Here is a 17191-nt window from a genome sequence, read left to right on the forward strand (position 1 = left end):
AAACCAATACACAGTTGGAGACTGGACTAGACATAAACGAAATGTAAATACCAGACGTACAACTCAGCGAGTACTGAATCAAACATAATAACTACTTTCGTTACTGAAGCATTAAATGCTCAAGAAATTTCATTCAAAGCTGTGTTTCGAGATCTGATTCCAAACATATCTTCGCATGACTTCGAAATGTTACAGTGTGGCGTTGGCGGATTAATGTGTGGTACCAACGCGGTGAGAAATGCCACACTGGGAATAGTTTTTTTTTTGAAATCGACGTTTCAATGAGGTAAGAGACACATAGAAACCATCATGATAAGCCCTCCCCTTTTCTTTGACGGTTGAGTTAACAAGAACTCGCTAGTTTTTCTAAGGCAATACAGTTATTTGAGATTGTAACTAGCGGGCTATTACCATGTCTGCGTATAACTGTGTACCGCATAATCGTATTGCGCAGTACAAGACAAACAATGCGTGGAGTAAGGCAGCTTTGAGCTTATCATAGTTTATGTAAGAGATAATCACAAGGACAACCATACGATAAAACGTACTTTACGTCGTCTATATTGGCTTCACATCTGCTATAACATTAAACTACCAATTCTGAGTGGAAAGTGGGCCACAGTACGTTCACAATTTAGGCCGTTGTAAAACTTTGAACATTCTTGATTTTGCTTGGATCTTTCTATGGTACAGTCCACAACTAACTGTGAATATTATAAACTTCTCGCGGGGCTGCAGTTGATTTTTTATCCATCGATTGATGTAGTGTAATTATAAGTCAGTGCCTATCTACAGTATAATCGCATTTACTCATGTTTACAAAGTCAACAATCGCACTAACACCTACAAAGTACATGTAATTATTATAATCTTATTTATAATATTACAACTACATTGACATCAAATCAGTCTGGTTAAAATCAAAGTAGCACATGAACTTACGATTGTGATTTAATAACCCGTTTTGGTTGGATTTTGCCCAGGCCCTGTTGCTGAGCCGATTCTGCCGATATCCCCAAACGTTTTTGTTTTTTATTTTGATGACCGCCTCCTCCTGTTTGTTGCTGTGGAACTTGAAGACCTAACTCCATCGCTTGCTGATTTCTCAGCGCTTGCGTGGCCGGTCTTATAACTGACCGATACTTGTCGAGCTCGTTTTGTAAACGCTGTATAAGCTCATCTTTTTCGTCTAATTCCAACTCCAATTCGTCGATCAGTTCATCTCGCTGCCGTAGTTCCTCGATCTTTTCTTGGAGCGCATATTGTAAATCTCGGAGGGTGCCCATTGTGACCTGAGAAATTAAGACGTCGTCGTCTACACGTCACATGTGTTTGGGTATATATAAAATCGCTCGAAACGGCTACATCCACCTTCAAACCACACACGCTTGATATATCCAATGTTCGAGGAGAACTTCTTTCCAAAATGGAGAAGTACACACTTTGAAATTATTGCTATTTCTTCGCCACGGCGGTCCACATCTGAGGTAAAGGGTAGCGTCGGCTAACCATCGGCAAAACATATATATTTACACAATGTTACTTTTGAACCTATCGTCGTGTACGCCTCACACAAAATGAAGACGAGCTCCCTACGACATCGGTGTTCTGCACACTACTGTTGTGTACTCGTAGTAATCCATTCACGGTTCTTACCGAACATAACCGTGAAATCCACTCTAAATAAACCTGACACTAATAAGGACTGCAATTTAAGGCACTACGTGGTTTCACACCGGCGAAGCTCCATCAAAATACTTCGTATCGGCACACGCCTCACACAGACTACTTCGATAAATACCGTTATTGCAGATACCGGTACTTTTAATGTAGCGAGGCGTTCCTGGAAGTGTCACCACTCCCACTGTTGAAGTCACTCGCATGCAGATATCGTTAACAAGAATAAATATATCATCAACGATTATGTGACCAAAGCCGTATCTCAAACATTCCATACATTTGTAAGGTGGAAGTCAGTCTTACGTTTGTGAGAGCGGGCAAATGAAGCAATCATGATAATTTTGGCGCGAAAAAGCCACGTGTACGTACGTACGTAACATTGCATAGTCTGCACGCGTGCATGGGAAGACAAACAGCGGGCGATGCTGTGTATTCACATACATCTGACATTTATCCACAGTACTCGCTCCCTGTGGAAATTGACATTTGGAATTGACACGTAGATTCCAGGGTTTTTTAACAGACCAAATTTCTTTGTCTTTGATTTTAATTACGGACGTTGAAAGACTCTCACTGCAGTCCATCCATCGTCGGATACTATCACTCCCGTTAAACTACAAAAGACTTCACACTAATTGCTCTCGTGAGACACATCGCGTGAAAACTTGACTTTCCCTAAGATGTTTAATGACATGTATTTCACACGGCAGTTGGAACGTCTGAGTAAACGGACAGAAACACCTATACACTTATTATTATGACCATGTTCTCTATCGGGTCCTGTATCTCACATTTTGACGTTCTTTACATCTCAAAGATTAGTAAGTTATCTCACCGAACACTTGTTAAAATATCTGACATTTCCTTGTATTTGATCACGACCATAATCACACTCCAAAGTTGGCTGTGATCAAATAACATCAAATCCCATAAGTCCAAATCATGTCTGCAAAGAGAACTAAAGTAATGCGACAATATGTCCTGGATAACACAGTGACAAGCTCGGCAGACGCAGTTATGATGTTGACGACCAAAGCCGGTGATAAAAATAATTTGCCTTCACTATCAACAACAAAATGTACATTCACATTACACCTGCTCTGCTCAGTTCATTAATATTTCAAATGTTTTGCTTTGTTTTGTCATCTGAGACAGAATATAGTTTGACTATCATTTTCTTGTTTTCCTGATCTGTTTTACATAAAGGAATATTTCAAACCCTCTAAATGTCAAATTTGTCAACCTTATGTTTTGTAATTTCCTTTGACAAGTGATTAGACTTCAAAAACGAAAGTCATGTGACTAGAATATTTGATTTCATTTGAAATTATTATAATTTTTACATATGACAAAACTTCTTTTATAACAACTACTTTTTATGATGTCAGTCCAAAACTAAGTTCGGAACTAACAAAAAGTTACAGAAAAACAACCATTTTTGCTTGAATAATTTTCGTACATTTGGTTATTTTTAGACAAAAGTATTGACAAAATTTCCATTAAAACAACTATTTTTATGATTTCAGTCAAAACATAAGTTCAGAATTATTAACAAAAAGTTACTGAAAACTGATCATTATAGTTTGGATAATTTTGGCAGGAAATCAAATGATTGCATTGAAGATGTGAGTAGATGTTTATATAGCAAGCAGTAGGTTGTGGTAAGACTTTGAGTAATAAACTATGGTACGGTATTTTCTATTACACATTAAAACCCTGGTTTAGACAATGTTTATTCATGAAATCCTGAGAATCTTGACAAATTTTAGTGCTAATTACAACCTTAGTTAGGAAAACTTATATTTCTGGAGTCCTGATATGATTGGTAGACTACATTTCAAATTACAAGTTTCGAACTATTTCTTGACCTGTCAGTGAAGTGTGTGCTCTAAAGCCAATTTGACATGCTGCTGATGCAAACAATTTCTAACGACACACCAAAATTTGGTGTCCCCTATCTTTTTACTATGTGGTGACTCACAAAAAATGCCACACTGCCTAAGTTTAAGTTCTAATATGAAGTACAGTATCACTAAGTTGTACACCTGCAGGCACAGTGTTGTCACAGTGCATTCAACTCCATTCCCATCATGATCACAAATACCTTCCCTGTAATAAAATCCCTGTGAAATTTCAAGTATGACAGAAGTGTCATCTGAACACTAAGGCTGCAGAAATTTTACAATGCTTGGTTGATTAAATGTATCCACAATGACAGCACTTCGGTCAGATGCCAGTGAGCAAGAATCTCATACATCTGGAGTAAAACACATGTTAGACGTTTTCAACGTACAGGCATTTTGTTGTCAGTCATAAGTGCATGCTGTGTCAGGGGGGGCCAAAGTGTTTGGATGGACATGCATTATTTGATATGTAGTATCATATGTATATCCTCCTAATTGAGGAGAGACTTCCATAACAAATTAATCATCCTTGAAAGCTTGTCTCTTTGTGTCCCAGCTTCTCTATGCATCTGTTGGAAGTAGGGTTATCTCCAATCACATTATCAGAAGCAGTACAAAAAAAAATCCTGGACTTTCATGTCTTTACTATTGTAAACTATCAAAAACATAGACTAGATAACATAGTGGCTAGGGAGGGGAGGATTAACAACAAAGACAACGGCCAACTTTTTTTTTTATAAACATTTTAGTTTCAACAGTCATGCTTCGAAAACATAGAAAATATTTGATATGGCCAATTTGATGCCACTTTGTCTCATGAATGAGAAACATAAAATTATTTAGTATGGCCATTCTCAATGTGAATTTTCCATTTCTAACATTAAAAATGTTCATTAACTTTACCATTTTTAAAAGTTTTTGTCTGTTTTAGGTACTGATAAACAAATTTCAAAGCAGATATATAATACATAGTCACCCTCAATTTCAATAGTGGTATAATGGAGTTGATAAGATACACAAATGATACATGTGATTTTACTGCTGCCACAATAGCTCCATCACTCAGAAAATATTTGATTTCTCTGGAGGTGCAGAAATCGCTGTAAGGAAAACGAATTTCTTAGCTCAGACAAAGCACGACACAAATGTTTGTCGATGTAAACTAATAACTTAATCATCCTCCTCAAGCTCAATAATGTGTATGTAATCCCTAAAGCCTACCAAAAGAATTCTTGTTGAGATTTGCTGCTCTGTGAAAAAAAAACCTGATTTTTTTTCTATGCAGAAAGTATACCTGACCTTGTGGTGCTCAGTACACAAGTTCAGAATTAGTCTCAAACCAATAATCTGATTAAAACCTTGTATTGGAATGTAATATGGCACAGTTTCTTTCTTTACCTCTAATTCCTTCCAATGCCTACATTGAAAGGGTATTTTGGGGGGTTTTTAGTTCTGGGCACTTAAAAAAAAAATTGTGTGCTGGGCATGAGTGCTCCGAAGATGGAGGCTCTTAATCCCAGAATACACAAATTGAAAAAAAAAATAAGACAGTGTAGGAAAGAAGTAGAAAAAATCAAACCATATTCCTATCAGACTTTAATCATATTGGTTTAATGATATCACTCAACTTACTTTAAGTCTGAAAGTTGAGTTTGTATTTAACAGAATGAAGTAACCAATTACAATCGCCTGTCAGTGTGTGACGCATTTCTGTAGAATTTGTCCATTTGACTATATGTGAAGAGAGAGATTGCAGAAAATGAGCCCACACATATATAGTTTCTAGATTATGCAAAGGTTATCCTCAGAGTGGCATCAATTGAATGAGAAAGCTGGTAGAATGTATGATAACGTAAGATAACGTAAAAAAAAAACCTCTCTTTAGACGTTGAATCACATCAATCAAATAGTTAGATATTAACATTATTCAGGGGGGGGGGGGTTAGATAGAGGGCAGTATTACTATAAGGGAGGTGGAGTGATGATAAGGTCAAGGTCAAAGGTGTTCATCTGAGGATGACCATAATGACACTGTCAACTGTACCATGTATGCACTTCATGATTAAAGAATGCTGTAATGAAGCTAGGTTACAGTTCAGTTTCCAAAAAAAAATGTTTATCTTATAATGAAGTGTAGTGTATGTTGTGTATATGTTTTACTTCTGTGTGTGAGTATTTTTTACATTGTTGTAGAAACAGATGTCACAGATTGCACACGTACCATTGCTGCAAAAAGACGCCTAGTGGTTTTTACAATGATTGTGTTTTACATTCGTGTATAAGGTTGTGTGTCTGTATTATTTATTTATTTATTTATTTTATTTATTTATTTATTTATTTATTTATTTATTTATTTATTTATTTATTGCATCCCTTTTATATCAGGGGCTCACTAAAATTGTTAGGAGCAGCACTAAGAAAAAATACTTACACTACTAAAAAAGATGAGTAAAAAACATATACAGGAATAAACAACAAAATAAACCAAAGTGACGTAAGAATATTGATGAAACGAAAATAAAAATAAAAATGTATGTTTGTCTGTGAGTTTGTGTATGTATGTCTGTCAGGTTGTGTATGTATGTCTGGGGTTGTGTGTCTGTATGTCTGTCAAGTTGTGTGTCTGTATGTCTTTGAGGTTGTGTGTCAATCTGTATGTCTGTCAGGTTGTGTGTCTGTATGTCTGAGGTTGTATGTCTATGTCTGTGAACGTTAACGTTGTGTCTGCATGTATGTTTGTCAGATGCTGTGTCTATATGTTTGAGAGGCAATAGCCCCGTCAAGACATATGTCATCCTACCTGAGGCAGTCTTTAGTCCTACCTGAGGTAGGATAGGTTTGTGCCTATGCGCAGGAAGGTTACAGCATAGATGTCGTGCGTTCCCTCCTGACTCTGTCCTGACAGTACATAGGACGAAGCCAGGAGGGTTTCAGGAAACCTCATGAAGGTGTCCTAAGTCAAGACGGTTTAAGGACAGGTTTGGGATGCGTTTACGTCTACACAGGCTTCAAACTATCCTTAGTCCTGCCTCAGGTAGGATTTTTAGTGCTGTGTAGATGGGGCTACTGTGTCTGCATATTTCTTTTCACATGTGGCTGTGGCTATGTGCCTGTGTAGTGTCTATCTATCTGTTTGTGTCTGCATGTGCATTATGTATTAGTTCCTGTGTATAGATTTATATGTACATGTATGTATGAATGTATGTATGTATATATGTATGTATGTATATGTATGTATGTGTATGTATGTGTGTGTATGTATGTACGTACTTTGTATGTACGTACGTACGTATGTACGTACGTACGTACATATGTATGTGTGTGTGTGTGTGTGTGTGTGTGTGTGTGTTGTTTGTATCTGTTCCCATGCATCTATCTTTCTCTGTATGACTTATATAGGCACAAAATATATGTGTAGTGATTTGATGAAATGCGATATCATTCTTGCTATGCAATGACCCCTGACAGGTATAACCAGGAGACTTGTACACTTTCCATCTTCTAGACAATATTATCTAATTTTATTGTTATTATAAAAACATATATCCTTCAGGTATAAAAAACTGACCTCCTGTCTCAGCTAAAGAAATCCTTCGTTCCATCCTCACACTTTTCGTTGCTATGACTACAAATGATGTGAACTTCAGATGTGATTCAGTAAGCGTTTTGCCAGCTGATTGTGGATAAATATGATATGAATGCAATTCACACAAATGCACCTATACAACTCATCAACCTCAATGGGGAATAATGACAGGAAGAGCGTCTGTTTTGTAGACCGTCAGGGTCAAAGGTCAAAAGAACAGATTTGCTTTCATATATATATACATTTGTTTGACTGTTTTTCTAGTAGCAAGCAGATGTTTGAGTGTATGACATTTGCTCTATCAAAATGTCAGAATATCAACATTCATGGCTTCTAATAAAGTATACTGATGCTATATGAAATATGTCAGCTGCTTTACTACTGTTACGAAATCTCATTTTACAAATTCCGTCACGTTTGGATTTCTTGTTTCGTTTGAAAACCATTGCTTTGACTGGAATGTTTGGTGACATTTTTCAAAAGTAGATTTTATGTAAATTTTTGACAAATTAATTTGTTTATAGTTATTAAATGCTTACAGTGGCACAAATTGAGTTTATAATCCTTTTCACCCAAGTGAAAATACTTTTTAAAAACTTTGATAAAACTATTATACTATAATGTTAATGTCGTGCATCTATGACATTACAATTTGTGTTCTGGTATTCTTAGAACTGTTGATTACACAGTAGGGAGTTCCTGTACATTTTTTGATATGTCCAATATAATATGGCATCGGATCAATTATAAGTTATATCCTAATACCAGGTTTGAGTTCAGTCAATAGGGAACATGCAATCCAAACTGAGCATGCTCAGACGCAAAGGACTATGGGATTATCTGTGGTTATCGTAATACCTAATCTGGAGCTACTGATAAAATTAACCTCCCAAAAGATCAGGGTGACTATGAATTGATTATTCCTGGTTATAAACAATGTAACAATATTATCGTTTACAATGCTAATTGATTAGTATTTATTATCACATTTCCCATGATGCAACATTCAATATGGTGGGTTTGCAAGTTCCCTATTGCAAGGATACATCACTTAAAAGTAGAATACTGAGTACCTTTTAACATGCAGAAAAACATTACATCTCAAAAACACTATAACTCAGCTTTTTTAAATGACTTTTTTTCCATTGTTATGTACAGACTTGTGTTTCTAGCCTCACCTTCATCCCTACCTACCTTTAGTATCCCTTTAATATTTATAGAAACAACGCCTGAGAACTTTATTTTTTCTGTGCAGTATGTTCTCTAGTTCTAAGAATGCCACTTTCCTGTCTCCTTAGATATGAAGAACTAAAAATGTAAGTAAAATTCACCCTTTTTAAATAAAATAGTTATATTTCAATCAAAAAATTATGATTATTTCTGCAATCTCACTCCAAAATGACATAGCAGAAATTTAAAAAAAAAGAAAAGAAATTTGTTTGAAAAAATTGGTAAAAAACATACTTAGTACAGAAGAAATACAAGTACAGCAAAAAATGTGCTTTGTATGGATGACATTCTGTCGGTCACTGACCGAATCAATAAAGGTTTCAACGTCTTACATGTATCATATACGCTTTGAGTACAGGTGTGAATCGCGTTCTTTACAATATTGGTGTGAAAATGATAGTACATATACAGATATACAATGATGTATACATCTCCTTTGAGTGCTAAACCAGCTCTAATTGCGATAAAAATGTTACATAATATTTCTAACACATAATTCAGCTTGCATTTTCACAACAGAAAATTTTTTCATTTTTTAAAAATAGAATTGGGCATATCACTGTTATAATGAAATTCTTGACATTTTATGGACTAATTGAGTACAACAGATAAAATTGAGATAACAGAAATGCAAATTTCTGAAAAGATATTATAGATAAACATGATCACAACTGACATGGTAAACCGTATGCTTGTTTTTGTTCATATTGACAAAGGAGTAACCATAATCAGTGCTCTGCTGTTGTCTCAACTGAGACTAGATGGAGAACTAGCTGGCAAGCGTTTTCTCTACCAAGTGGTGAGAACGACCATCAAGCCTGCTATATGTCACTTGGTAAAACAACTTGATATTACAACCATTAATAGCGGCATCATTTTGCAAATACTTCACTCCTTCTATATTTTATGATGAGGAATTGTTGTTGTTGTTGTTGTTGTTGTTGTTGTTGTTGTTCTAGTCAAAGCATCTCTCAGTGATATATTTTTCAAGATACAGCTTTGCCCTTAGGCTTGTCACTGATATCATTTTGTCATGAGAGAATACGTCAAATCAATACCTGAATCTGTGAATGGTACAACAAGATAGGCGGTTTTATCACCATGGCAACCAAATGAACCTCTTTTTGACATGTAAAACACTTCTGAAATACGAAACATTTCTTGAGGGAATTTGGTTGAATTTGAGTTTATTATAATAGACACAGGTTTTGGTTCAATTTGACACAAATTTGGCTCAATTTGTTAAGATTTTGGTTGTATTTTTGAACGAGATTGTGATTAGTATTTCTCAAAGATTTTGGCTCAGTTTGTCGGAGATGTTAATGTTTGAATATGTTAGACAGATTTTGGTTGCAACTGTCAAGAGAGACTTTGTTTGAATATGTTTTGGAGAGGTTTTGGTTGCATTTTCCAGAAAGGTTTGGGTTGAGCTTTGAACAGCAGAAAGATCTCTGATTCAAAATCTACAGGGTGCCATCGTTAAAATCAGTCCATGGGGTAATATCTTTCCCAAGAAAACGTTTTCTCATTGATCGAAACATGAGCTGAAACTCATCGTCTTCCCAAAAATAATATTTATCTTCTGATTTTAATTGCTTTTATGAATAGGGTGATACAAGGTTTCGACACTAGGCAAATTTGTTTTGTGTACATCACCACAATAGGATACATAGCAGGGAAAATATAATCCAACAAATTGTTCCCAAAAGAATGTTCATATTTCACATGTTCATCTTTTATACGGATGATGTTACAGAGTAACAGATGTCCCCTTGTTGCCTAGCAACACAAGGATGATACAGTATATAGTTCTGATAAAGTTATTCACGTACAGCAGGAGGATTTTTATTATGTTTTATAATAGAACTGTGATTTTAGGCTATGAAGAGACCAGGAGATATGGCTGATTTCCCATGTTGTCTGTGAATCATAGAAAATAGTTTGAATTGCTGATGGCATTGACTGATAATTGGAACAGCTACAAGTCTTGCATTTCAAGATATGTTCACCATTTGTCAGACATTTCTCAACAACATCAAAGTATTCCACTCTTGCATTTATATTACAACCTATATCAATAAATTATTACTACATTGCCAGCGTTGTAAATCACTGTGCAGACTACATGAACTTATGCCATCAACCATAACAACTTTGTCAGTCATTTCAAACACAAATCATACATCTATCATAATTTGACACACCCCCATAAATAATATAAACTATACCAAATGTATAAACTGTCAGTCAAATTTGCAGACATTTCAAAGGACAAACCCCAGGGGTGCTACTCCCCTTATTTGAATGTACATATATGTGCCGCCCTTTGGGGCGCATTTTCTAACCCTTTGGTTTAAAATGGGGGGTCTAATTTTTCGAGCTGAAGAGTCTAAAACAGGGTCCACTTTGTATTATTTTTTATTTTGCTTGGTCTAAAATGTGGTCCATTGTACTTTTAACCAAATAATAACTGTCATTAATTGTCCGAAAAATGTTGCCTCCTATGGAAAATGTATTTAGGTCTAAACTTTCATCATTTAAAAACCTGTAATGGTCTAAAATTGATTTTTGGTCAACAGGTTTCATTCAATAGTCTGATGTCAGTGATTGTACTATGATACAATATCCCACCCAGCAAACCTAATATAATAACTTCCACTGTGTCTGCTAGTATTAAGTTGCTAGTAGAATTTTGACATATTTTTGAAACTGGCAGTCAACTCATAACAATGGTTGACTTCATTTATAATGATTTTCTTAGAATTTTAACAAATTCTCACATGATGCACATAAATGAATTCTTCTAGACACATGATCTGAAGTCAAAATGAACAAAGTCCTGGAATACAGACATCGTATTATTTAAATCTTTAAATCCCTGGATCAACAACAGAAATTGTCTTACTTTAGTGACACATGATTTGCAACAATTCTACTTTCTGAAGAATAACTATCAAACATTGATCTTAGCTAACACAAATCCCACATCAACCATTACGATAAGTCAGGCCATGAAATTGTCTCTGCCATTTCTTCTATATATATCCTTCAATGATTGGATGATGTTATCACTTTCTTACTTACAGTTCTTTGATTTGTGAGGAATTCTCACAGAAGTCGACAAAAGAGCTCCAGGGAAAATCGTTTTCACGGTTTTTGCATCCTTTTTCTTAGAAAGATTTCAGAAATCAGATATCATTACACTTGTGACCTTATGACCTTGTAGAATGGTTTTGTTCTGTTTGAAGACATTAAATTTAGATCAACTAATGGCTGCAATGCACCAAGATAAGGAATCTTTATTTTCACTTCAGGTTGCTTGATTAATTTTCATTGATGTACGTCTATCAGGCTTTATAGGCAAGATGTTACTTTAGCTCATATAGTGCAGATAAACGGTAAAGGAGACAGGTGGGTATATGTAGTATACACATATATGTGTATCTCTGTGTGTGTGTGTGTGTGTGTGTGTGTGTGTGTGTGTGTGTGTGTATGTATGTATGTATGGATATGTATGTATGTATGTATGTATGTATGTATGTATCATACATACATGGTACATACATACATACATACATACATACATACATACATACATACATACATACATACATACATACATACATACATACATACATACATACATACATACATACATACAGTATGTATGTATGTATGTAAGTATGTATGTATGTATGTATGTATGTATGTCCATACATAAATGACATCATTTGATACCATGACAACCAACCAATCACATGGCAGATTAGACACAAGTCAGGTGATATCATGAAAGCAAAATAACTGCAATTATGTCACATAGACGAAGTGTTCAATAAATGTTACAGGGTTGTATCAAAGCTGATAGTCACTGGTTGCCGCAATTTGCCACTCAAATAGCAACCAAAAAAAATCTTAATTTTAGCTTAGTTGTCCTATTATATATACATTTTTCACTTAACCTCCAATGGAAATCTTTAAAATATACATTAACAGTGCTCATGAATATTCATAACTGAGGCTGGTGAGTCTGCAGCTATAGTGATTCCTCACTATAGTAGAAATATGTATTAAACACTTTGTGAAATATGTATTTCTGAGTCAGTTTACTGCAAGAACTAACTAGGATAAACTTCTCAATAGGGAACTTGCAATCCAAACTGAGCATGCTCAGATGCAAAGGACTATGGTATATCTGTGGTTATCGTAATACCTAATCTGGAGCTACCGATAAAATAAACCTCCCACAATAGTCAGGGTGCCTATGAATTGATCATTCGTGGTTACAAACAATGTAAGATTATTGTTTATAATGCTAATTGATTAGTATTTATTATCACATTTCCCATGATGCAGCATTCAACATGGCAGGTTTGCAAGTTCCCTATTTCTAAACCATAAAATGAAGTATTGAAACATAGTAAATGCTCTATTTCAATCTATTTCTGCCTAGACTATGAAGACATAGAAATTGTTATCAATTTGTTGAATCTCACTCATAGTATTCATTGAGTCCTACTGGCTACAACCATGAATAGTGTTTCTATTCCCTGATTAGCGAAACCTTCCACGTCTTGTCTTGTCATATTTATGCCATACATCTCCCTTATAAAATACATGCACTTAGACGACACAAGTAAATGAAAAGTATATGTCCATTCTACAGCGTGATTTCAACACTTTTATAAATCTGTATATATCAAAGAATGACTAAACGAGGCATGTCCATCAATTATTAGGCTCCTTCGTGAACTGAATGAAGACGTGCAGTAGGTGGGAGTATCGATTGAAATCAGGAAATGACAGAAGGGTAAAAAATTCAGTCAATAAAAACGATTCATTAAATGGCGAGTGCTCTTAGTCTAGTACTCTCTTGTCTCTCACAGATAGTATTTGGATTTCCTGTTTTTCTCAATTATATTATAAAAGGGGTAAACTGTTTCATATTCAAATTAAACGACATGCTGTATTTTTATACAAAGAAGACTTCATGTGTGTGGGCTTATACTTGTTTTTCAATAGAAAAATTGAGTTTTTTGTATGATTATCTAAATCTAGCCTTCAAAACAAGTATGTCTGTCTGTCTGTCTGTCTGTCTGGCTAGCTTGCTGTCTGCTTGTCTTTCTGTCTGGCTAGCTGATGGCTGTCTGTCTAACTGCATGTCCATCTGTATCACGATCTAGCTCTGTCTGTGTATGTATGTATGTATGTATGTATGTATGTATGTATGTATGTATGTATGTATGTATGTATGCATGTACCCAGTATGTACACATGTATGTATAATGTATGTATGTGTGTATGTGTGTATGCGTGTATGTGTATATATGTGTCTGCCTGATTGTTTGTCCAACAGCCTATTTGTCTATGCCTATGCCGCCTTTCATTACCCTATTTTAAAACAAATAATTTTTTTTTAAAAACAACCAAAGGAACAATTTCAGTGACTCAATTCTGGGGTGAAAATAACAGCACATATTATTCCCTGGTTTTGATAAAGCTGACCGCCTAGCTTAGACATTGAAAAAGCATAATAAAACCCTTTAAGTATTTGAATATTGATGATAAATAAATCAATAGTGTACTGGTGTGACCCATATATGTAATCACTACCATGTCAATACAAATAGATTTTGCTAAAGGTTATATATGAAATAAAATAAAGCTTCATGGCATTAAATAATAATAATACTAATATTGTAAAGACCATTACAAATTTCAAGACTTAAAACAATGATTCAGAGAATAAATACGTAAAAAATTGTGCATCATATGATAAAATCTAATTATCACAACAACAGACAAAGAAGGAATTTATATAATGCTGAAATCTTGTCGTCATTTCCTTGAAAAATGGTCAGCCTTTCATTCCAATTTAATCCCAACTTTATTTGAAAACAGCGTACGTGTCGGAAATCAAACTACGTAGAGGTTGACGTACTTATAAGGAGGACACAGTAATCAAAATACAATAAAACAGATATCGAATAATAAAGATTTCAAAGTCTACATGTATTGAAGACAAGGACAGCTATATGAGATTATCTTTCCTGTTATTGCATTCAAAGTTGGTAAGACCCATAAGTTTATCCTGTTAGGCTCCATTGCTGTATCATTTTTTCAATCAGAAAACCAACAATATATTCATTAAAATACAAATAATCAAACATTATACATAGAGGTTGAGTTTATCCACAGGTCAAAATTGTGATTGTATTGGGTCACTGATTTTTGGGTACGGACCCAAAAATCAATTTGATCGGATCTATTTGCCATACTATATGATTACAGCTCCACAAATACACTGTATGTTTACCCACAGGTGGTTTAACTATTCAGGGTGTACGATATTATGAGTAAAAAAAACGGTTTACGAAAAAACAGTTGAGTTGCAGCTAGTGTAGCCTAAAGTTAAAGTGACAATATGGATGAGGATTTGGATTTTTTTAATTTACAAAACAAGTTTGTCATGGCTTCCTACTTGAAAAATCAACATGAAACAACACTGACTTAGTCTGTGTTTGCAACTAAATATATTGCAAAAAGCTAACAAATGTGTAAAAAGCTTGTTGTTGTACAACAAATATTTTACACATTTATTAATCTTTTGCAATGTTTTGAGATACAAACAAGGACTTGGCATAGGTTATTTCACATTGATTTTTCAACAAGGAAGCCACAATAAAATTGTTTTATAAAATAAATATACAAAATACATACCCAATCCTCATCAATATGGCCACTTTAAAGGTACATATCCTCTAAATCTGGTTTTAGTAGTTATTTTTGTTTCATCCTAAAATATCCATAATATTATACCACTTCTACACACATACTCCATTAAACGTAATAACTAGAAAATCTCTCACTTGGTACTCAGATATGACATCATTATGACATCATTTATTGGTTACCAAAAAATTAGTAAAAACCTCACACTCAAGGTTACATGCCTCTTTGTACATATTTAGTCATTATGTATTGTGCCGTGTTGATGAAGATTTGCTTAGAGATTAGTTTTAGTTCATACTATTTATACTATGTTCTACTATGCATGCACATTTTTAACATTGATTTAGGGACAGAATGTGCCTCTAGGGATCAATTTCCCTGGAAATCAAACTTCTTCAATTCTCTCCGAAATTTTCCATATGAACACTTGCTCCTGATCCTTTTGAAATATTCAAAGAAATTTGGAGGTTTACCATCTTACTTTCAATGAAGTCGTAAATTGTTTATTTTCCAGTAACATTTAATATTAACACAGTAGTCGGTGGCCATATTGGATTCTAACATGGCTTAGTTTTCATATAATTTTGACATCTATTTCGTTAATTTGTACAGTGACTGATGAATTTTTTTCTTGATTTTAACTGAGAAATACGTTTTAATTTTCTTGAATAAAGTAACAACAACAATTTAACATTTGTATTTCAAAGGCATATAGAACATCTTAAGACAAAATTGGATCCGAGTTAAAGACGGTGACAAATTCACTCAGTGTGTTGAGAACTGAATTGTAATTCATTGCTATGGAGGTTGTCCATTTCACTTTATTAGCTAAAATGTTGACATGACAGTTATGTCTGACAATGTCTTCGTCTAATTTGTCTGTTTATTTGAAAAGTAATTATTTCCTGTTGTAAGAGAAGGGAAATGTACATGGTTATCTATTTATTGGCTTGCTGCCAATAAATTTCCCTTTTGTTCTGATTCTGGGTAGAAAATCATGCATGCACCCAGTTCCACAATATTACAGGGTTTTTTTTATCAGCAGTTGTTGATGTTTGGAAATTTATTTGATATCTAGCTGACAAATTTGACAGGTTTCTAGCCTGCAATATATCATTAAAAAATACGAAACTGTTCTTAAAATTGTCACCCAACATAATTAGAAAATATGCAAAAGTTACTCTCAATAAAAACCACAAAGTAAGACATCAATTACTCAAGAATAGCAGAAACCTGGAACTTCATCTCTGACATATTTGACAGGTTTCTCCAATACATCATGAATAAACAAACACAGTACAGGGAACAGTTCTTTCAAACTGTCATCTGAGATCAATTTTAAAATGAGCAAAATTTATCATTCAATTAAAACATACAGAGTAAAATGTCACTTCCTATGAATATCCAAAAAATTAATATTTTCACTTTAAAATAATTTCTTGGATTCATTTTCTACTTGAGAGTAGTTGATTATTTTGTCCTCAAACTGTATAGCCTTGACATTGAACTATCAAAGATTCACAATTTTAGACAATACAATGAATTTCATGATACTGTACAGCTTTTTTGTTTGATACAAACACTCAGAAACTAATAAGAAACTGGACAATCTACACTTTAAGATAGCAAGATTGAATGAGTACAATTTCTTGCTACATTTTGTCTAAGTGAAATGAACTACACATACAGACATCAAATGAACACTGCAAAGAACATTTTACGTGCCTTCATGGGTCTTTGATACTATATAACAACATTGGTGCCAGAATGTCTGCTTGGAGTTGCAATACATTTGATTGGTTTCTTTCATTCTAACTAAATGTAGCAAAAAATGCGATCTTGCTATTGAAGTGTGGCATGTCCAGTTTCTTATTGGTTTCTATGTGGTTGTATCAAACAGAAAAGCTGCAAGGTATTTTGAAATTCACTGTAATTATTATCAATGAACTACATGTAAGACTAGGATGATCAGATCACTAGCTTTACTTTCATTTTTGAGTTTAAATGAAAAAACGAATGAACAAACAAACAAACAAACAAACAATCAAACAAATGAAAA

General features: G+C 34.3%; 1 protein-coding gene across 2 annotated transcripts in view; it reads right to left on the reverse strand.

The window, feature by feature from the left end:
* The window catches only part of LOC144452298 (cGMP-dependent protein kinase 1-like), a 180045-nt gene that overhangs the window by 87003 nt on the left and 75851 nt on the right, over positions 1-17191 (reverse strand). The window contains exon 1 of one of the 2 annotated variants that reach the window (XM_078143367.1): positions 943-1286. The exons of the other annotated variant lie outside the window; for it this stretch is intronic. Within the exon in view, the coding sequence (XP_077999493.1) occupies positions 943-1286 (344 nt within the window). Of the gene's footprint in view, positions 1-942; positions 1287-17191 lie in introns of those variants that run through there. 2 annotated transcript variants of the gene reach the window in all.

The sequence above is a fragment of the Glandiceps talaboti genome, chromosome 22, assembly GCF_964340395.1.
Source record: "Glandiceps talaboti chromosome 22, keGlaTala1.1, whole genome shotgun sequence".
Classification (NCBI taxonomy): domain Eukaryota; kingdom Metazoa; phylum Hemichordata; class Enteropneusta; family Spengelidae; genus Glandiceps; species Glandiceps talaboti.